Consider the following 22,837-nt stretch of genomic DNA (forward strand, 5'->3'; position numbering starts at 1 on the left):
AGTGGGGTAGCAGTGGAAGAAATTGTCCTATTAATAGCATGCTTCAGCTATATTATGGGTTAAATGAGTTAACTGGGCTTTTGTTGAATGGCCTTGTAACATAGGAACCATTTAGAACCATTTCTATGGGGGGGATGCTTCCTGAATTCCAAGTACTCCACTTCTGAAACACAGCCCCTGTGTGATGTGAACTCCCTGCATCCTCAGAGACTCAGCTCGGTGAAGCGAGGAAGTCCTGGGGACATGTGCTTAGATCTGGGTTCCAGTTCTCACTCGGGCACTTGTTATGGGAGTGACGTGAGTCTTTTCACTTGTCTGGACCGCGGGCCAGCTGTAAAGAGGGAACAGTAGTAACGAGCTGGTCTAGAATATAAGCGGCACCAGGGCAGAGCTGTAGCCTCGTCTTAATCACCGCAATAAATATTTGGCCAGGGAAGGAATGAATAAGTAATTGCCTACCTTCCGGCGTTGTAAGCAGAATCAAATGGGGTAAGGCGTGTGAAAACAATTCACGAAGCTGGCAAATGGAATACAAATGAGAGACATGATAATTATAACCTATTGTTACAGGCAGAATGTCACCTTCTGTGCATTCCATGTAAATGAGGATGTTTGTGCTAGCGCTAATTCCAACGGCTGAGCGGGCATCCAGAATACCGAGTGGTACAGATGGGCACGCAACCTCGGCTGGCAGCGGGGGCTGGGGCTGGAGGGGGGGCGGAGAATGGGAAAGGAAAGTGAGAGAAGTTAAACGAATGGGGACTCTGGCTGGAAAATGGGCTAATTAGGCCTAAGGCCTCCAGGCAGGTGAATACAGGTACGTGGGTCTTATACAGTCTCTTCGGGGACCACGCCAAGGATTACACGGCCATTCTGCCTGAGTCTGAACAGAAACAAAGAGGAGCTATGCCGAAGAGACTGGATCCCGCTCTAGGCAGCTAAACAAAATGATTGATGCTTGGGCAACCAATTAAGCAGGATATAGAAAGGGCGTATGTAAGACATAGGATTGAACATGTAAGCAAGCGGAATGCGGCAGACTCAGTCAGATCTTCCTGCCACTACCCACCAGCATTTGTAGCATTTCTGCCTGTTAATAATAGTGCTTGTGACTGAGCTGTCCGGGTGCACCCGATGCTAATATTCACACTGCACCGCAGAGAGAGGGCAGGGCTGACACTAAAAGGGAAGGGTCCCCATCACAGTGACATGGAGTCTTTGTTTGGCAGGTGACTCCGGCAGCCAGAGAATCTCATTATTGAGAGCCTCTCACAAGTGTCTCGGGCGCAGACGCAATCAGGCATCCGTTTGCAGGGCATGCTTGGGATCGCTGTAAGTTGAGACCCATCAGCAGCTCAGCCCTGGGCCACAGCACAGGCAAGGAGAAGTCAGAAGTTCTGGTCATTGCCTAAAAGGTTTGAGGCTGTGCCCAAACTAGCAAAGACTTCCCATCAGCCTGTGCACTCCTTGAGCCAGGACACAGCTATCCCAATGGTAATGACCTTTCTCCCGCCCTCCCCCCTGCCCCTCCAAATCAAGATCGACAGCCACCTGGTCTGCATGGCCACCTTCCTGCTCCAGCAACCAACCCTGAAATGCAATCTACAGCGGCTCTGTGTCTATGTCTGTGGAAACCACTTAAAACAGCGGTTCTCAACCTGTGGGTCGCGACCCCTTTGGCGGTCGAACGACCTTTTCACATGGGTCACCTAAGACCATCCTGCATATCAGATATTTACATGACGATTCATAACAGTAGCAACATTACAGTTATGAAGTAGCAACGAAAATAATTTTATGGTTGGGTCACAACATGAGGAACTGTATTTAAAGGGCCAGAAGGTTGAGAATCACTGACTTAAAAGAACCCAGGAGGAGGCAAAAAGATTATTTTTTACATTACAGAGGGGAGAGAGAGAGAGAGAGAGAGCGAGCGAGCAAGTGGCAACCTTCTCCCCGAGCAGTCACACAGGAAATTCTTCTGTGCCATCTCCAAGGGCTCCACCCCCCAATGTCAAGTTAATACCATACACATTTCCTCATAGGCCAGGTGTCACTTCCCAAGAGGGATGGGGTCACCTGTGGAAAGGGCACAGGTAGAGAGTCGGACCCAGAGGTTCCAGCTCCAGCGATGGACTCACTGCCTGAAGGGCTGACACCTCAGTTTCTCCATCTGTTACAGGAAATAAATCCTACCTGCTTCCTGCTACATAGGACCCTTGTGTGAGTCAGGTGAGATAATGTATGGAAAAGCACTCTGAGAAATTAAAGGCACGCTCTACAAGGGAAACATTAATTAAAGGAAGCCTCAATCAAGCAGCGCCTTCTCTATTCCTGTACGTCTTCAACATAACAACACACAAACACGCACAGTTACTATTATCAATGGGATGAATAGACTCATTGCAAAAGTTAGAAAGTCTTCTCTTTAAAAGTAAATATTTTATTGATTTCAGAGAAGAAGGGAGGGAGGGAGAGATCAATGAAACATCAATTATGAGAGAGAATCATTGATTGGCTGCCTCCTGCAGGCCCCACACTGGGGATCAAGCCGGCAACCTGAGCATGAGCCTTGACTGACAATCGAACCGTGACCTCCTAGTTCATAGGTCAACACTCAACCACTGAGCCATGCTGGCCAGCCACAAAGCCTTCTCTTTGTGACTATTTCTCCACCTAGAATCTGGTGGAAAATATTCTCATTTGCTCAGCCCGGGTAGTACCTCACGTATAATTAAACAAAGATGCCTGTAAATTAGCCTGGCGTTCACAAGAAGTTTTATGTGTGCAATCTCTCTGAAACCTGTCTTATTTCTATGCCTGAACACCTGATGCAGCCAAACTGCCCACATGAGTGAGAGGGGAACTCTGATCCCAGGGTGATAACTCTGCAAGTTCATTAACGGTGAATTATTGTTTTGAACCAGCCTTGGCCTCCCAGGCCAGAATTGCACATTCCTAAAATAATGTGCCTGACTCCAGCAGAAAATGATCTTCCCAATTCTCACCTTGAACTTGGGAGAACTCCTACCTCATCGGTTACCTGCTCTCTGGGCAGGTGACTCCATCCAGCTCTGTCCTTTTGCCTTTAATTATCCCCCACATTACGGGCTCCTGTTGGTGGCAGAGAAGGACACACAGCACCAAGATTTTGAGCAGGGAGGCGGGAAGTGCCCCATATGGGAAAGAACCTGTTCTTTATAATGCTCTCTGATGCCACAGCCTCTCCCAGTCCCAGTAAGAACAGGTATTGAGACCCCGCCATGAGCCAGGCACTATGTTGGGTATGTGACATGCATGATTTAAATTAATCCTCATCAAACCGCGAGTTAGGCCAGGGATTCTGACTTTTGGTATAAAAAGAGATCAGTATAAAAAGAGGTTTACTAGGTATACCGGTTAAAAATGTGGATTAACTATTAACTGGTTAAAAATTCGGATTAACTATTAACCGGTTAATAATGGGGATTTTGTAATCCAAAGAAAACACGATAATTTCAAGAGAAACATCAAAAGTGCTTCATTCAAAGTAATGTCCATCGCTAGCTACACATTTCTCCCATCTTTCAGGTAATTTGTGGATGCCATCCCAATAGAACTTTCCTTGTTTTGAGGCAAACCATTCAGAGACCCAATGTTCCACTTCTTCATACCTTTTGAAGTGCTGCTCAGAAAGCGTGTGTGCCATCGATCGGAACAAGTGGTCATCTGAAGGAGCAATACAACAAAATAGCATACATGTCAAATCGCATCTATATCAACATATGTGTAACTCCATCTACTGAAAAAGAATCCGCATTATTAACCGGTGCACCTAGTAGTATAGAGATTGTGATTCATTAGGCCTCTTGTACCTGCACTTTCAGACCACTGAGCGGTGGCCCTGAGGCTTCGCGGAGCGTGCCAATAATGCTTGTGTTAATAATCGCCAATATTACTTGGGAGTCATTATGTGCTGGGCAGTGAGTGAGCGCCTCATGTGCCCCATCCCATTCAAATTACGGCAACATTATGAGGGAGATATTAACATTCTCTACATTTAAAGCTAAGAAACCCGAGACGTAGCAAAGTCGAGGGACTTGCCAAGGACTCCGAGGCTAGTACGTATCAGGGCAGAGATTCACGCCCCATTTTCTCCAACTCCGAAATCTGTGGCGTTTCCACTCTATTGGCTGCAGCAGAATCCCAACGTAGGCAACGAAATCAAAGTGTTTCTGTTAGGGACCATTTTCTTATGCTTTCTCACCTGGAACGTTTGTGATGGAGTCGGTGACTATTATTATTATTGCCATGGTCAGTAATAACTTTTCCTGGTGAAGCCCGACGCCAGGGCATGGGAGCATCAGTATCTGAGCAGGAGCCTCGAGAAAATGCCACAAAGCGATGGTGTCTATTAGGAGGCGACGGTGCCTCAGTGAAGGGCACATTAGAGTCTCTCCCCAGGGGCTGTGACTTGGCAGAAAGCCACTTCCCAAGACATAATTAAGCTAAAACGTAACCTCTGCCCCCCCCCCACCTTTATAAACCTCCCTCTGCATCTCCCTCTGCCAAGGGCCCTCACACGATAAGACCTATAAATACTTTCAAGGACTCTGCCCAGGCAGCCAGAGACACCCCACCACCCTCCCCAGGTAGTCAATACTATCACACGGTTAAGAGATAATCATAATACCTTAGATCCTTAAAGCTCCTTTGAGCCTAAAAAAGTTCAAAGCACTTTGATATTGCTTCTTTCATTCTGTCCTCACCACCTCGCGGGGGAAGGAGGACTTCAGGAAGGAAGCTCCCATTCCTTCATCCCCTCTCCCACAACCGGCACCTGCTCCCCTCCCGTCACGGGCTCCCGGAGGAGCCGGCCCCTGCCTTGTGTGCAAAGGTTTCTCAGTATTTCTGGCCTGCTGGTTTGGCCTTCTCCATGGCCCGTGGGCGTCTCTGCCATCTGCTCTGGAAGCCTCAGAGGTTGGGTGCAGAAGCCACAGCTCCTTCTCTGTGGGCTCAGCACAGTGTCCCTGCAACACATGGGTGAAGGGAGGCTTTCTGGTGGCAGCCCTGACAGGTCAGGTTGGTTCTTTCTAGAAAGGAGGTGCCACTGGGTGCACACCCTCAGCAGTGGACAGGACCCTGCCTCTGTGTTAACTTCTCCACAGTCGGTGATGTTCAGGGAGTGAGGGGCATGAGAGCATCCCCTTAATCCCAAGGTGGAGCAGCACCATGGGCGGGGAGCAGCCTCACAGGCAAGAGGAGCAGCCTCACAGGCAGGAGCCAGCCTGGCCATTTTGCACTGGCTCTTCAGCCCGAGTCTTCGAGGAGCACAGCTGCAGGTATCGGCTTGCAGCTCTCCAGCCAGGTGGGAGTGGAGCCTGAGCCGTCTCCACAGGGCTCCATTGTGTGTGTGCGTTCTAATATATATATTTTTTTATTTCAGAGAGGATGGGAGAGGGAGAGATAGTTAGAAACATCAATGATGAGAGAGAATCATCGATTGGTTGCCTCCTGCACGCCCCACACTAGGGATCAAGCCCACAACCTGGGCATGTGCCCTGACCGGGAATTGAACCATGACCTCCTGGTTCATAGGTCAACGCTCAATCACTGAGCCATGCTGGCCGGGCACAGGGCTCCATTTTTTAGGAGCCCCTGCCTAGGCTGGGCCAAGCCAGGGCAACATAGACCTAGTACAGCAGGAAGGAGCCACTGAGACCTTGAGATTGGTGCCCAGCAACAACAACACAGACAGAGACTTTAAATACGCTTAGAAAGTGAACAGAGAGACAAATGAACAAACACAGAACAAATTATTTCTGTCATCAATTCAGTCCACACTTCCGTGTATGCACACCAAGTGGTACTCGAAGGAAAGGAACAGCTGGGAGTTGGACTCACTTGTGTCCCCAGGGCTCTTGGCCACTGGACTCCCTGCTATGGAGAGATTTGCTGATAGGGCCTGGCCTTTGCCAGTGGGGTTTGCAGTCTGGAACTGTGTTCTCTGTACCTGAGCTGTGGTTAACTCTCTAGCCCAGGGGTGGGCAAACTTTTTGACTCGAGGGCCACAATGGGTTCTTAAACTGGACCGGAGGGCTGGAACAAAAGCATGGATGGAGTGTTTGTGTGAACTAATATAAATTCAAAGTAAACATCATTAAATAAAAGGGTTTTTTTTTTTTTTTTTTTAGTTTTATTCATTTCAAACGGCCGGACCCGGCCCGCAGGCCGTAGTTTGCCCACGGCTGCTCTAGCCCCTCCACTCAGCTTCCTTTTTCTTCATGTGTCAGTGGGATCTGTTTGGACAGCGCAGAGTTCTGGCTTAGCTCTGCCTGGACCGCAGGGCTGGGCCTCGTGCATTCATGCTCTGAAAGGTCACCTCTGATACAGAGACTGGCTTTGCAAAGTGATCCCAGTTATCATGGGACTTGGGAAATGCCTCCGTTTGTGCCTAAGAGCGGAGGGTGCTGGGGACAGAATGGAGTGGGCTGCTGCCTACTGACAAGTAGAAAGAGGAGGGGGAGGGCTCAGCTGCCAGGTGCCTCAGCTCGTGATTGCCCAAGACAAGAATCCCATCCTTCTGGCTTCCTGCAATCGGGGATGAAGAAAAATCAGTCCTAAACAGAGACTGGACACAGTCATGGAATATGTATAACCTCAGAGTTTTGCTATTTTTGTTTTGTTTTATGAATGGTTTTTTTTTTTTTATGCTATTTTTGTCTTGTTTTGTTTTATGGATGATTTTTTTTTAAAGTGCAACCCTAATGTCAAGCTTACATGAGGCCTTGGGCTGTAGAATAAGGTTGGGAAAAACTGACATAGCTCTATTTAAACCATCCTTAACTGAGGAAAGGGGTGGGCTGAGAGGTGTTTGAGAGTTTGCAGGGTAATGGCATGACTACCGTGGGACTCCTGGCCAGGAGCAGGCCAAGACCCAGGGTCGCTGGCAGCCAAATGGTCTCCATCTCACTTTGATTCAAGTAGGGCTGGGACCACTGCGCTACCCCCCCCCCTTTACTGTTCTAGCCACACCTGCTGGGCTCATCCACTTGGCTTGGGCCCTGCGAGGGTGACTTGGCTTGGTCTGAGTTTTGCTGGTGGACACAGGTTCCTGCTGATCCCAGGAGCCTGTGTCCACCAGCCACCTGGCTTCCCAGCTCAGATGCATGTCCATATGCTGTGGGTCTCAGGGGAACATGTAATGATGAGCTCCTAAAAGCATCGCTCAGACATTCTCATGGCCTGGAGCACAGGGCCACACAATTTATAAAGTGTTCATGTCCATCATCTCGGATCCTACCCACAGCCTCAGAGACTCTATGCTCTTCACACTGTTTCAACCTGAAGGACTGGAGGTTCTGAGAGGTTAAGTAACTTCTCCAAACCACACAGTAAGCTGGGGATAGAACCTGGCTTAGGATACAACACACCAGCTTCTGCCCACACAGAGGGCTTCTGGCCCCTTCTAGAACTTCAGGAGACACCTGCTGGACAGAGCTCTCCTCAAGGCCTGTGGTCAGTGCAGACCCACCCAGCCAGGGGCCCACAGAAGGCAGAGCCAGGCACAAGCCCTGGCCCTAGAGTTCTCCCCCTAGAACCGTAGGTCTTCGTTATCCAGGCCCTGAGACTTTTAGAAAGATCTACTGATAATAACACAAAAGCAACAAGAACCAAATGATAGTTACAGTGATGTGGCAGTAGGGATTGCTATTCAAACTGAAAATGAATTGAGGCTGATGCTATTAGACACTTAGAAGTTAGGACATTGACCGCAATTTATAACTAGTGAGAGTTGGAGCTGGGTTTGAACCAAGGGTGTCGGGCTCCCATCCCCATACTTTGATGGCAGAACAGGAAGGAGAGCTGGTCCGAAGACCCACCCATCCATTCCCCGTCTGCACCTGGAGAATGGCACTGACAAGAGCACGGAGAGGGCCAGGAGCGGTTTTGCTTTGATGGAGAAAATGCTACCTTAATGGGCTCTGCTTCTCCAGGCTGGAGCTGAGGGACGCAGAGCCAGGGTCAGGGTGCGAGCCTCCCTAGCTGGCGGGCCAGGCAGGGAGGACGGGAGTGCGACATTGGGAGGAGGGACTGGGAAAGCCACATGGACAGGTTCCCAGGGAACTCATGCTTACGGTTAACTAACTCCTCTGAACATTAACCACCTATCCCTCAAAACATCTCATTTTCTAGCAATGATTTTGCTCAGAAGCACCCATTTTAATCCCAACACCAGCACGGGCCCTACTGCATGTTCCCGGTGAATAGAATGCAGCGTGAGCCTTCCTGCGGTTCCATTCTGCTGGCCTTAAAAGGACAGGTACCTACTTTTCACAGGTATCCTTAAGCTTGCTGCTCACAAGCCCTCAGAAACAGAGGCCTTAGAAAACCCAATGGAAAAAGAAAGAGGCAAAGAGTCAAGTCTATCCAACTGCCTCCATCAAATTCGCCTGGTTTCTCTTAGGCCCCGGGGCTGTGGACATTGCCACATTCCCATGGCTTCTCTCCACTCCCCAGTGGAGTGAGCCATTCATCCTGAGAACTAGTCCAGAGCCACCCCCTCAGTGGACCACCACGTGGCACCCTGGGTGAGCCCTCCCACCCCGTGGTCCCCTCCTCTCTCCTTCTCAGAGCACACGGCAGGATTTATAGGGCTGCCCCAGTGACACACCATCTCAGTCACTGCAGAATGGCAGTTGTAAAAAATCCCATTTGCCAGGGTATTAGAATCCCATTAGTACTCCCGCTGGAGAAATAACCCCGACCCTTCAGAAGGAATTAAATATATTCGGGCTCCAGCCTTTGGAGTGTTATAGGCCCTTCCCCGTTTGAGGATCACACCAACTGACATAAAGCCGCAGGCACCAGCTGTCCTTGCTCCATAAACCCCTTGAGAAGGTTCTAGGAGTGATGTATGGAGGGCCCTCTCGTCCCGCAAACAGGCTCAGAATAATCACAGGCAGCGACTGACACAGGCCATCTGATCTGCCTCTGCTTGAGAATGAGCCCTGTGAGGGGAAGCCGGGTTTGGATGCCAGAATTCAGCCATTCGGTGACAACCCCTCACTTCCTTTTTCTCCCTGCCCCAAGCCAACTCCACTGCCAAGTGGTAATTGACATCAAAGAGAAACACTGACAAACTTCTCAAGCATATGGATTGTCAAAACAGAAGTACCTGCAAGACAAAAGAATAACAACAGAGCTAAATTGTTTTAACATCTGGCCTGATCATCTCCCTTTATCAATGAAGAGCCAGCGGCTCAGAGAGATGACCATCCATGCCCAAGATCACACAGTTGGTAAAGGTGAAATCTCCTCGTTCCCAGCTCAGCATCCCTCCTGTTCCACCCTGTTCCAGGGAGGGGACTGATGGCTTCCAGCTTGTTTGGTGTCTGGTCTCAGCATTTCAGATCATGAACACTGATGCCCTGGATGGCTGTCCTCTGCTCCCCGTGTGCAGGTAGGTGTGTGTGTGTGTGTGTGTGTGTTACATGCTCACAGTACAGAGCCCGTGGTGGTGAGCATTGAAGTCGGAGAAGCCAGTTTCAGAACCCAGGCTTGCCATGTGTTAGCTGTGCGACCTCAGACAAATTATTCACCCAGTTCAGTTCTCAGTAAAATGAGGATCAATAATGACATTATGTCATTTTCAGCATCCCGGAGATCTTGTTAAAATGACAGTTCTGATTAAAAAGGTTTGGACATGTAGCCTGAAATTCTGCATTTAAAAAGGTTCCCAGGTATCAGGGATCACACTTTGATGATCAAGGTCATTTGGGTTTTGTAAAAATTAAATACAATAAAGCCTGTCAAGTCCTTAACATGGTGAGACTAATTCTTCAGTAAATGGTAGCTGTTAATGTTTCATGTTTGAGATTTGGACCATACATCATAGATTCAAGCACAGTTTTAAATTGATTTCAGAGAGAGGAAGGTAGAGGGATAGAAGCATCACTGATGAGAGAGAATCATTGATCGGCTGCCTCCTGCACGCCCCACACTGGAGATGGAGCCTGAAACCGGGGCAAGAGCCCTGACCGGGAATCAAACTGTGACCTCCTGGTTCAAGTCATTTATAAATGAGTCAAGATCATTTACAAAGACCTGCTATATCCTGTACACGGACCTAGATATACAGTGACATCTCATTGTCAGAACCTTGAGCCACTTCTATGTGACAGTCCACAGTATTCCTACTTCTTAGATATGGAGACTGAGGCCCAGAGTGATGAGTGACTTCCCTACGGTCATGTGGGAGGTAGATGGAATGACCCTTAGACTAGATGTCATTCCATACACTGGGGACCTAGAGTGGCACCCCGCTTTCCTGTTACTACCCGCTGCTTGTCGTCGGCTGGATGATGTTGCTGAGGATGCGGTGGGTCGATCCTCCATGTGTACATGTGGATTCTGAGACATGAGCCAAAAGAAGGAGCAGGCTGCCATCAGGGTGTGGTGTGTGCGGGTGTGTGTGCGGGCAGAGGGAGAGACGAGTGGGCAGCCTGGCAGGACACACAAGGCAGGGGAACCTACAGATCACGCATAGACAGATATCCAGGAGGTTGACAGCTGACAGACATGCGCCCACACCCAGATGGCCAGGAGCAAACAGACCAGGGAAAAGCGGTAAATCTAGGTAGAGGTAGAAACAGACAGGGGAGCGGCCCACGTGATTTTGACAATGCCATCTGTGAGTGAGAGAACCCCAGTGCCATGGGAAATGGACTCCAAATTGCATTTGGACCTGGGAGTGGGCAGTATGGTGGTGCTATTATTTCAAATCCCTCCGAGTTCTCTGCCAAGAAACTTAATCTGAGAAAGCCACTCCTACCAAGCCCCAAGGGGTTAATCAGGGCTGAGCTGGGTGCTGCAGTTCCACCTGATTTGAGGGTACCCCCCCCCAAGTCAGGAGAAGAGAGGCATCAGTGTTTGCCCCTGGGAGCCTGAGCCCAGTGGGTCCACATTCTGAGATCAGAGATGGGCACGGGCTGCCAAAGCAGGTGGGCTGTGCAGGACAGAAAGGATGGGCAAGCCCAGGGCAACTGGTGGACTGGGCACTAGGCGGGCCTGGTGTGAGGGACAAGCCGGCATCTATAGTAGGAATCAGAAGCAGAGGCCTGGCGGGAGCTGCCCGGCAGATGGACCTGCTGTGAGGGGTCCCTGGGACCCTGGGTCAGTCGAAGTGAGCCAGGACCATCTTTGCTGGAACCAAGCATCCACTGCAGGCCCTGGCCCAGGCCTTCCCACTCAGACCTGCCTGTTCTGGAGGCACCCACAGCCCCTGGTGGTCAGTGCAGGGCTTGCTGAGGGCCCCAGAGGCGAACCCCACTCTGCCTAACTTCACCTCTAACAGGACAGCCACGTGGCTTGGAGGAGAATGCATGGCCTTGCCACCTGGCCGAAGGTAAACTTAGGACCTCAGGTCTGAAGTGCGCCTGAAATTGGCCATGGTTCTTGCACAGTCCCAGTACATTTGTTTTCCTTTCCTCCAGAGGTGACCACGTACAGCCCCTGCTTCCTCCTTAGGCCTCTACACCTCACCTCCTCCTTCTCTTCTCCCAGGTAAAGAACTCACTTCTCCTATCTCTAGGAGCTGGGAACAGTCAGAAAAATCTGTGACACCCTTTCCTCCCCAAATCTACCCCACGGGTATCCCTCTGCCTTCTCTCCTGCTTCCCGTGGGTGAGCGTCCCTGCTGCCACCTCAGGACATCCTGTCTGTGTGCACTCCCTGCTCTCCCCACTCGGGTCTCTGTTCCTGCCGTCAGCTGTGTCTGTCTTCACGCCAGCTGCCTCCACCCACGCGCGGTCCTGGATAACCCGGTCAGTGCAGGCCGGGCTGGCTAGAGCTCTCTCCTGTCTCCAGTGAAAACAGAAACCACCTCAAGGTCTCCCCAAGCTGCTGAGGAGTTCTATCTCCTCCCTCTGTACTCCTGTCTCTCATTTCCCTTGAACAGAACTCAGTGAAGCCATGGAAACATCTTGTCATGAATACCAATGACTTCAGTCCCGTCCAAGCCAGCGGCTGGGTCTCAGCCCTCATCTCACACAACAGATTCTTTCTATGAGTATTTGTGAAGCACCTATGAGGTGCCGGGCCCTGGCCTGGGTGCCGGGGACACAGCTCTAAACAGATGAAAGAGGGGCAAGCGCCCGCCCACTTTGTAGACTTACAGGCACCTACACACACACACACACACACACACACACCCACACACACACACACACACACACACACACACACACACACACACCCTGAAACTGAGTGGAGGGGGTGAGTGTCACTGAGAAAAACAAGCAGGAAAAGGGGGCGCAAAGGACTGGGAGGACTAGCATGAGACTCGGAGCAGCCATACGGACTCCTCCGGCCATCCCTCTGTCCCCTGCTCCCTCTGTGTGTTCTCACCCCAGCCAGGGCTTTCAGGGCATGGAAATACTGGCGTCTCCAGCTTCCAACCCTCCCTTGAACTCCAAACTCACAGATATCCTATGCATGACAACGCCACTGGAGGTCTAACGGGTCTCTTAAACGTGCCATGTTCACAAAAGAACTCTTGATTTCATATGTCCTGCTTTACACGCAGGTGTGCGCCCGCATGCACCTGTTCCTCTTCTGTCCTCGCATTTTCATAAATTATGGCACCATCTGAGCAGTCACACAGGCCAAAGCCCTGGTGATCATCGAGTCTGCTTTCTCTTATCCTCGGTCCTACCCACAGGTCCACAGCCAACGCTGGCACAGCGGACCTCTAAACACAGTCTGAATCTACCTATTTTGCATCATCTCCACTCAACATCACCTTGTACCTGAACTGGGGAGACCCTGGTAATGATTTCTCCTCAGCGTCAGAGCTTCGGTGCCCCCTGACATGGCCCCATGGGATTATAAAGACATCCTCGTGCTTCCTGGGCTATAGCAATCACTTTGCTTTCTTGCTTAGCTTCACTGGAGGCCGGAGTGGTCTCCAAGGGCCTGGATGGAATGTCCAGGGGACCACTCGGCCAAGTGACAGTGCCCCCAGGACCAGCCTCCTGCTACTGTAGAGCACACGGGTCAAGCCTCCTGCCTGGAACTGACGCTGGGGAGACCATGGCAGTGAGAGGTGCCCGTGGCAGGGGCCGGCATCCTCCTGCTTGCCAGCAGGTGCCTCCAGAAGAGGGCACGGGAAGAAAGGAGATCAGAGAGGAGGGAGCAGTGGTGACCCCCTGGCAGCTGGGCCCTGGCTCCCCATCCGCCTTCTCCATGGAGCTGCCTCTCAGCCCAGCGTGCAGCCCACGCCAGACTGGGAAGGAGCTGTTCATGTATATGCAGGGGCCTGACTGGCAGGCGGCTGGAGAATTAGCATTGGTAATGCAAGGAGAACACAGGGGAAAGGCAGACTCAAAAGGAAGGGAAATGGTGTGCTGTGGTTCTTTCCAGAGAAAAGCAGGGAAAAGGCCCCGCCCCAGGGCAGAGGGCAGAGGTCAGAGGCAGCTGCAGGACTGAGAACAACCTGATCATCATCATCATCATCATCAAAATAACAACAATCAATGAAATCATAATACAAAGTAGCTCATATTATTTTAGCATCTGTTAGTAAATGTTAGCTACATGCAAACCCGTCTTTCCAAGTGCCACGGGCCGGTACTGCCACTGTCCCTGTTTGAGGGAATGTGGCCACCGCAGCCCAGCTCTGGTTGAAGTCACGGTCCCTGGCGGCAGCAGGGTCAGGACTTGACCTTAGCTCTGTCTGTCTGTGCACAGCCCACACTCCTACCACCTGGACAAGGGGCCTCTGTCACCAGCAGGTTTAAAGGGCTTGCACTATCCTCAGCACCAAGCAGGCCATGAGCTCAGGGGGTGCCTCCTGCAGCAGCAACCTGTGTGAGCACCAGGTGAGGTGGGATTCGGGGGGCCTGTTGCCTGGGGCTGGAGTGGAAAGAGATGCAAGAGGAAGCTCCGGTCCCTAGCAGAGCACCACACAGAGCAATAGTTCTCTTCTTTACTGTGCAGCAAAGCCAGTCCCTGCGTGGTCAGTCACCTCCTGGGGAGAATCCAGAACAGCAAATGCCCTCTCTGTGGAGGAGGGAGCAGGAGGGAGAGGCGTGGGGAGTGAGGCTGGTCCAGTGAGGCGGCCAAGGCTCTGTGGGTGTGTGCTGTCTGCATAGCCCTCACAGAGACCCCCATGCCTGTGTCGAGCTGCTGTCAGTGTTCCTATTATCTGTGCTAATGATGTTAGCATCACCTGGTTTTCTTTGACAGGTGGGGGAAGTGGCCATGCTGTCAGACAGGGCGGCCAGCGTGCCTGCAGCCACAAGGCACTTTGGGATTCCTGTCAGGACTAACAGTTTTATTGAATAGATTACTGAACTGGAACGAGCTAAATGCTCCAAATACGCTGATGAGGATGCTGGGTCAAGATGCTCACTCAGTGATGAGGGCTCAGAGCCTTCACCGCTCAACATCAACCCCAGGAGTACAGGGGCCCCTCTGGGGGAGCTCTGCAGGCCCCGGGGTAAGTCTGCGGCTCAGGCCCCAGCGTCCCTTGCCCTTGGCCATGCTGGCCCCTGGTCCGCCCAGGATTCACTCCCCTGCTTTGTCTGCAGGCGGGGATATGGCCTGCTCTTTGGGGCAGGCCCTTTGCAAGCTGAACACAGCTGTCCAGAGAGCCACAGGCAGATGGTGGGCATGATGGGGGCACAGCACAGTCACCAGGAGCTCCCCCCCCTTCTACAGACAGAGGCTCAACCCTGCTGGCTGTCAGGAGGACCTTAAAAACATGGTTCTTTGAGGCGAGAGGGTTAAAGGCACTGCCAAGGCTTTTCAGTCATGAACCCCAAATCTCAGAAAAGAAAAGGACCACAGGATGCCCCTGATCCTTAGCCCGATGATGCAGATGGTGCTTGGGCAATCCCAGCAGCGAGATAGGGGAACGCAGGGATCGGGTTCATTCTGAACATTGGGTAAAAGACCACTCACTCACCACCACAAAGTCAACTCGCCTTGAGTCCTAAGGAGCTTGTTTGTAAATTCAGCCAAACGTCTCCCATTTGCCTCTCACTGGAGTTGGAAGACCATTCAGATTCCTCCCGATCACTTTCCAAATTCTCAGCATCCATTTTGATAAAATAACAGCTCTCTGCCCTCAGCATTCTCTCTGGCGAGCAAAACTAGCCCCCGAGTGAAGGGGAAGGCATCGTTTTGCACATGGGCTGCTGGTGCATTTGGTGGATGTGCAGGCAGTCGGAGCAAGAATGTGAAGCGGACTTGAACTCTTGCTGAGCCCAGAGGAGGGCTGCTCCTGAGGCAGGAACACTGCTTTGGGGCTGTTTGCCAGGGGCTCTGGGGGCCGCTCTGCCCAGCCTCATTTCCATGCCAGCTCCTCCTGGCTGCGTGCCCAGGCTGCTGCACATGAACTCCGCACCCAGGAGCAGGGCAGGGGGGAAACGATGTTGGGTGGGAGGATGTTCAAGGGAAGAATCCTGGGAGGAGAATTTGCAGGGCAGAGGGCTGGAGCCAGGAGCCCAGGGACCTCTGCCCAGGCAGGGAAGAAGCAGGCCTGGGCTGCATGCACCTCCTCCCAATCAGCATGATTGCAATCAATGTGAGAGCCAGGGCACTTCAACAGGGCAGGCAAGACACGCAAAACCACCAACACAAACAACAGGGCAGGGAAGACATGCAAAACCACCACAACAACACCAACAACAGAGCAGGGAAGACATGCAAAACCACCAACACAAACAACAGGGCAGGCAAGACACGCAAAACCACCAATACAAACAACAGAGCAGGGAAGACATACAAAACCACCAACACAAACAACAGGGCAGGGAAGACACGCAAAACCACCAACACAAACAACAGGGCAGGAAAGACACGCAAAACCACCAACACAAACAACAGGGCAGGGAAGACACATAAAACCACCAACACAAACAAGAGGGAGGGGGCCTGGAAGGACAGAGCACCCCACAGGCTTCTGGTGGCATGCTGTCCTGACTGTCCCCCTGGTGACCAGGTTGGGAATAAGGGGCCATGTATGCAGGGCCAAGAACCTAAAGAAACCCCTGCATTGGGCACCAGGGCTGAGCTCAGAGTTGGTCCATGTCAGCTCTCAATCAGTCTCTTTTACTACTAATTTCCCTTCATGTTTTTTAAATTTAATTCAAGGCTTCCTTTAAATACCAATCAATGAACCATCCAAATTTCCTCCAAATACTCTTGAAAACGTTGAATTATGCAATTAAGGACTGTGTAATACAATAATATAAGGAGAAATGTTGTCGTACATATTTTAATGAGACACACAGGCTTGGGAGGGAGCGAGGAAGAGATTTCCCAGAGCTGCCTTCCCCCCGCCTCCGGTGACAGCTTCATCTTCTTCATTATTAAAGTCCTGCCATCCACACAAACTCCAAAATGAGCATTCGCTGTGGAAAGGACCCTGCTGGAGGCAGCTGAAAGCACTCAGGCCAGATCTGGGTTTGCAATTATTCAGAGAGTAGTCAATTTGTAGTGGTGATCCCTCTCATGTATTTATGCACGATTTACTTATTCATTCATTCATTCATTCATTCATTCAAAAATACCAGGCTCTGCTACCTGAGTCTTTGCACAGGCAGTAGAGTGAGAGGCAGCCCTGTGTGCCTGGGACTGTCCCAAGTTTAGCACTCAACACTCCCAAGCTCAGAACCCCTCAGTCCCCGGCAACCTGGACGACCTGTTGTCTCACACGAAGCTGTATTTGCTTGGCTGACTGTAGCAGGTTCATTAGGCGTCACCAGTTCCTCCTGGGGAAAGCTTCCCATGACAATGCCAAAAGGGATCCATGGTCTCACCGCACATCAGCCGCTCTGTCATCCTGTGTGCATCTATCACCACACTTGCCTTCCATGCCTGCCCTCCCGCCACAGCTCCCCATGGGTCCTTGCAGTCAATTTGTAGTGGTGATCCCTCCCATGTATTTATGCACGATTTACTCATTCATTCATTCATTCATTCATTCATTCAAAAATACCAGGCTCTGCTACCTGAGTCTTTGCACAGGCAGTAGAGTGAGAGGCAGCCCTGTGTGCCTGGGACTGTCCCAAGTTTAGCACTCAACACTCCCAAGCTCAGAACCCCTCAGTCCCCGGCAACCTGGACGACCTGTTGTCTCACATGAAGCTGTATTTGCTTGGCTGACTGTAGCATGTTCATTAGGTGCCGCCAGTTCCTCCTGGGGAAAGCTTCCCATGACAATGCCAAAAGGGATCCATGGTCTCACCGCACATCAGCCGCTCTGTCATCCTGTGTGCATCTATCACCACACTTGCCTTCCATGCCTGCCCTCCCGCCACAGCTCCCCATGGGTCCTTGAGGCTAATTCTGTGTCTTAGGTATGATTGTATTTCTAACACATCATGGTGCTCAGACTCATTGTAGGCACTTGAATATTGATTGGATGACAAAGGGTAATGCTGAAAATAGTAACAATACTGATAGCAATCACCGAAGGTTTCCTACGCGCCTGACAGATGAGAGCATAACCTTTAATGACATGCAGGATTTTGGCCTGCAGAGCTGGGAGAAGCACATTCTAGAAGGGGAGATTGTGTACATGGTGAGTATAGTGCTTAGTACAAATACAATCTATTGAATGACAGACACATAAGAATGCAAGAAGAAAAGGTATCTGAACACAAATGATTATAAGTTTCTAAGAAAATAATGTTGAAACAGGATGCTACAGAGAAAAAGGTTCCGATGGATACAGAAGATAGGCTCAATGGTAAATGCCACAGATCTGTTAGTTCAGTGGTCGGCAAACTCATTAGTCAACAGAGCCAAATATCAACAGTACAACAATTGAAATTTCTTTTGAGAGCCAAATTTTTTAAACTTAAACTATATAAGTAGGTACATTGTTATTAACTTAATTAGGGTACTCCTAAGGCTTAGGAAGAGCCACACCACTCAAGGGGCCAAAGAGCTGCATGTGGCTTGCGAGCCACAGTTTGCCGACCACGGTTTTAGTTGCCTAGCCTTGACTGAGTAGAAAATAGAATCCCAGCACAGGTTTCTGCACAAAGGCATGGGAAGGGACAGTGTAGGAAAAACATGCTGGGTTTATATTCTCTTAAACCTGAGCTTAACTCTGACTTACCACTTGGAAAGTCTCTCAATGTTTCTGGGCCTCACTGACTCATCTGTGAAATGGGAGCACTGACAGCTAACCTGCAGAGGGGCTGCGGACCAGAGGGGTGTGTGGTGGCCAAGCGGTCAGTAGGTGCTGCCAGCAGCAGCAGCAGCAGCAGCAGCAGCGTCACCAGAGAGGAGCTGAGGAGAACTAGTCAAATGAACTGCAGGGGATGAGAATCCTCCCACTTGTAAATAAATGGCCACCCACCAAGCTACGATCTGGGCCACCTTCTAGGTCAACTTTAAACAGAAAACAATTAGCGAACAGGGCTCTTTCCCCGGGGCTCCCCGGGCCATTGTAAATATCATGGTTATTATAATGCCCTTTTATGTGATCCTGAGACTCAGGGGACACAATAATAATTTTGTGCCAAATCATTTATTTATCCTTTTATAAATGCGTCTAAGGTCTCTCTTTGTCGTTGTCTTCTCCTTTCCTTCCATACATCTGTTACTCAGTCTACATGGCACTTTGCAACTAAAGAACACATTTTTATTTCTCCAGTTTATTTCCTCACTGTCCAGTACAGACCTCTGTGTGTTCTCAGCGCTCATTCCCTGCAAACTAATGCTCACATCATGGTACTCCAAGCCCTTGTGTTGTGGTCCCAGTTTTTTTCAACTCGATATCCATCTACCAGGGTGGGCAAACTTTTTGACTCGAGGGCCACATGGGTTCTTAAACTGGACCGGAGGGCCGGAACAAAAGCATGGATGGAGTGTTTGTGTGTGTGAACTAATATAAATTCAAAGTAAACATCATTACATAAAAGGGTACGGTCTTTTTTTTTTTTTTAGTTTTATTCATTTCACTCCAAGCCCTTGTCTTGCGGTACCAGTTTTTTTCAACTCACTATCCATCTACCCTAAGCTCCAGCCACGTCAATCCACTTAGAGTTCCCTGTGCCCCCTATGCTCCAGCCACGTCAATCCACTTAGAGTTCCCTGTGCCCACTGTGAGCTTCTGAGTTCTGGGGTATCGGTTCTGTCTTCTGTTTCCCTCGCATCTGAAGGGCCAGGTTGTCATCGGGATTCAGCGAGAAGATTGGAAACTGCCCCCTGCGAAGGAGGGAAGGCTGCCTGTGAATCTGGACAGAGAGCCCGGATGCGAGTGCAGGCTGTGCCTAGTCCCTCTGACTTAGCTACGCCTCTTCCGGGACATTAGGATAATAATAATACCCTTTTATAAAGCTGTAGACATGATAGCGTTATTATCAAGCATAAAGCTGTTTTAGACACGGGAAAGTACTCTAGCCGAAATGTATTAATCCACAGTGTGACATAATGAAAAGCATACAAGGGCTGGCTTTCGGTTCCAATACCCCCACTTACTAGCTGGGCGATCATGAATAAGTCACTTTGCAACTGTAGATTTCAATTAATCACCCATAAAACGAGGGCGGCTGCAATTGTCCTGCCACCTTTTCAGGGCTATTAGGATTGCTAGCGAGATGCTCCCGGTGAAACTGCTTGATCAAGTGCCTGTTGCTCTACCAATGCGAGTGGCTGGGGAAGCAGCCAGGCTCCACCACAGACAGCAGGGGCACGCCCCAGAGCAGGTCCCTGCCCCTCGCTGGCTGGTTTCACTGGTTACAAAATGGTGAGAACAGTGGCAACTGACTTATAGGGTGGTTAGGAGGATCAAATAAGTTAATACATACAAAATGCTCAAAACAATGTCTGAAACAAGAATCAAATGAGTGACCTAAGCTACTATTGGGGGTTATTATCAGCAGTATTATTATTCTCCCTGTGCTCCCAGATCTTTTTTTTTAATAGTATATTTTTATTGATTTCAGAGAGGAAGAAAGAGCGAGAGAGAAATAGAAACATCGATGATGAGAGAGAATCATTGATTGGCTGTTTCCTGCACACCCCACACTGGGGATCGAGCCTGCAACCCAGGCATGTATCCTGACCGGGATTGGAACCGTGACCTCCTGGTTCATAGGTCGATGCTCAACCACTGAGCCACGCTGGCTAGGCTGTGCTCCCAGATCTGGATGGGCTTGAGCATGTCCCGTGGCACAAGGCACTGTTCCCATCTCCGTCTCGGCAGCCACCAACCAGGTCAGGCAACTTTCTTCTTTGCTTTTTTTTCCTCCCTCATCTCCTCTCATCTTATCTCGATCTGATTCTCTATCTCCCCAGAAATACAACCCAGATAAGTCATTTTACACTGAGCGTGTTGCCTCCATGCTGAGAGACAGCGCCTAGGCCAGGATTTTATTAGTTAATATCCTACCATTGCCTTTGAGGGCAAAATCTCTGGTCTAAGTACAGACATGGCCCAGATTCAGTGGGGCCTGACTCTTATACAGTTTTGAGCTCCTCTTTAAGAAAAGGAGCATGAACTTAAAATATAAAAATAGGTCTGAATGTATTTATTTAAAATGAGAAATCATAAGTTATATATTTTTAAAAGCTGAAAACTACCCACAACATCAGAAACCCTAGAAAAATAACATTGGTCTTAAATATCTCCCCAATATATTTCAGTACTATTTTCCCTATATCCTTAGCTATATAATTTTTATCACTTTGCTACATGACTTTATAACATTTTCTACTGAAAGAATAGAAAGCGAAATCAATATCTCTTGTAGCATGGTTGATTTTTTTCAATTGGTAGTTCAGGACAGTTTCTTTCAGCTTCCCTAATCATGATTGAAAATGTCATGTAGATTCTTAGGATTTCAGCCAAATCTGAAAAAATAGCAATCAAATTGTTTTTTCAGAACAATATCTGTGTCCTATGATATTGGAAAATTTTTCTACAGACCAGTCTCAACACTTTATCATTCAAACCTGTTTTTCTTCACCCCCCAAGTATTTCCAATGCCAGGCCCCAGTGGACACACCCATAGTGCAGTGTTACCTCTAGGGAACACCGGGTATCTCCTGGTAGACAGTAGGGACATTCTGGAAGCCATCTCTACATCAGAACAGCTAGCAGGAATTTAATGTGTGTGAAAGTGACTGTAAAGAACATAAAGTACATCTGACTAAGCGAAATTAAATGTATCCCCAACTCCAACTCTTAGCTGGATCCCCAAAATGCTGTGACCATTCAAATGCCACTTGATACAGGGGAAACCATGGACATTATGTCAGAATAACAATAAAGAAGTCCTAATTAATGTCAGTCTCATTTGACCAGATGACTATTTTTTAGTGCCTCTTCCAGGGCTTTGAAAGGATTCAGACCCCGTTTTCTGTTATCTACTGCTGTATAACAGAGTGTCTTAAAACATAAGGGGTTGAGACCTTCTTAGATGTCCACTTTCAAAGGAGCCCCCAGCTGAATGCAGCCACATTAATGACCCCAACCGTTGAGTCATCCCTGCTGAGCCCTGCACTAATTGCAAAATCATGAGCAAGTAAGCAATTGTTGTTTTAAGCCATTATGTTCTGGAAAGGTTTTCTGCTCAGTAATAGCTAACTAAAATAGCAACAGACAGCTCGACTGCAGCCAGACATGTGGCATTGGGTCTGGATTGACGTGTCAGGCAAAGCTGAAAGGGGAGAATCTTAGTAGAGACTCGAAAAGCAGTGCAATAAGTGAGTACATTGCAAACTTGGCCAAGGAGATTTCCAGGCAAAGTGCTGAAGATGCCAACTGGCTTATTTTGGTAGTGTATGCAAAGGAGAAGGGAGCCAAGAAAGAAGTGATCAGTCTTCTAGCAAAATTTAGAGGAAACACAGGGGCCCCAAAATAGATTCTCCGGGTGGCCAAGAATTCTCAAAGTAGGTGCCTTAGACAAGAGATCAGGTCAAGGTTGTGTCTGGAGGATCCCCTGTTAAGACCTCCAGAAGATTTATGGCACCATTCCCTGGACTCTCTGAGACAGGAGGGCTCTTAGGAATCATGAGTGTTGTCCATCTCAGAAAGAATTATGCTGCGGCACAGAGCATGGAGTAAACCCCAATAGGATGGATAGACAGCACTCAATGTTTTTAAGAGCTTTGTTCTGATTAGAGAACTACCAGGTTGGAAAGAAGAAGAAAGCTCATCGTGATCAGATGCATAAGCTCCCAACTTCCTGTAGGAAAAACCAGGCTGAGGAAGTTTTTCAGCTGCACCTGGGTTATTTCTTATGAGAAGAAAAAAAAAGAGAATGAATTAGGAGGCAAAACCAAGAGTTCAGATGGTGGAACCAAGAGCAGTGAATTATAAAACCCTCATGGAGACAGAACTTGGCCCTAAGCAAAGAAAGTCTTTGCCTCCAGTGAGGACAAATGGGCAGCAAATGCCTCTTTAGATTTTAGAATTGCTATGGACCAGTAAGAGCTATGCACTTCCCATGCCTGTCGTTTTTGTGTGCTAGTGTTTACTGCAATTATCCTGTTCCTGTATTTTCGTTATATTATAGCTGTGTGTTGAATATGGGGGAATTTAATCTATATTTTTTTCAGTTCACAGTTCTTAAGCTCAACAAGTGTGAAACTAAAGGACCTTCATGCACATCCCCACAGATCATGAGGTACTGGATTTGAACTTGATGCCATGATGGGATTAAAATTTTGGGTGTCTTGGGAAGAGGTGGATATATTTACCAATTAAGAGGGAGGTAAATTGCTATAGTGAGAAAGCCAATTGTGCTGGATTATCTGAAAAGAGGTACCAACAATTCTTCCCACCCTGTAGGTGTATGCTTCTCTTCCCATCCTCAGTGTGTATGCCCCCATC

The 22,837-nt window shown here is 49.3% G+C and overlaps 1 protein-coding gene across 4 annotated transcripts in view; it reads right to left on the reverse strand.

Moving 5' to 3' along the window:
• The window catches only part of NTM (neurotrimin), a 959,656-nt gene that overhangs the window by 796,244 nt on the left and 140,575 nt on the right, over window positions 1-22,837 (reverse strand). Inside the window, exon 1 of one of the 4 annotated variants that reach the window (XM_014531861.1) lies at window positions 460-609. The exons of the other annotated variants lie outside the window; for them this stretch is intronic. Within the exon in view, the coding sequence (XP_014387347.1) occupies window positions 460-598 (139 nt within the window). The 5' untranslated portion in view covers window positions 599-609. Of the gene's footprint in view, window positions 1-459; window positions 610-22,837 lie in introns of those variants that run through there. 4 annotated transcript variants of the gene reach the window in all.

This window comes from Myotis brandtii, unplaced genomic scaffold (assembly GCF_000412655.1).
Source record: "Myotis brandtii unplaced genomic scaffold, ASM41265v1 scaffold826, whole genome shotgun sequence".
NCBI classification, from domain to species: Eukaryota; Metazoa; Chordata; class Mammalia; order Chiroptera; family Vespertilionidae; genus Myotis; species Myotis brandtii.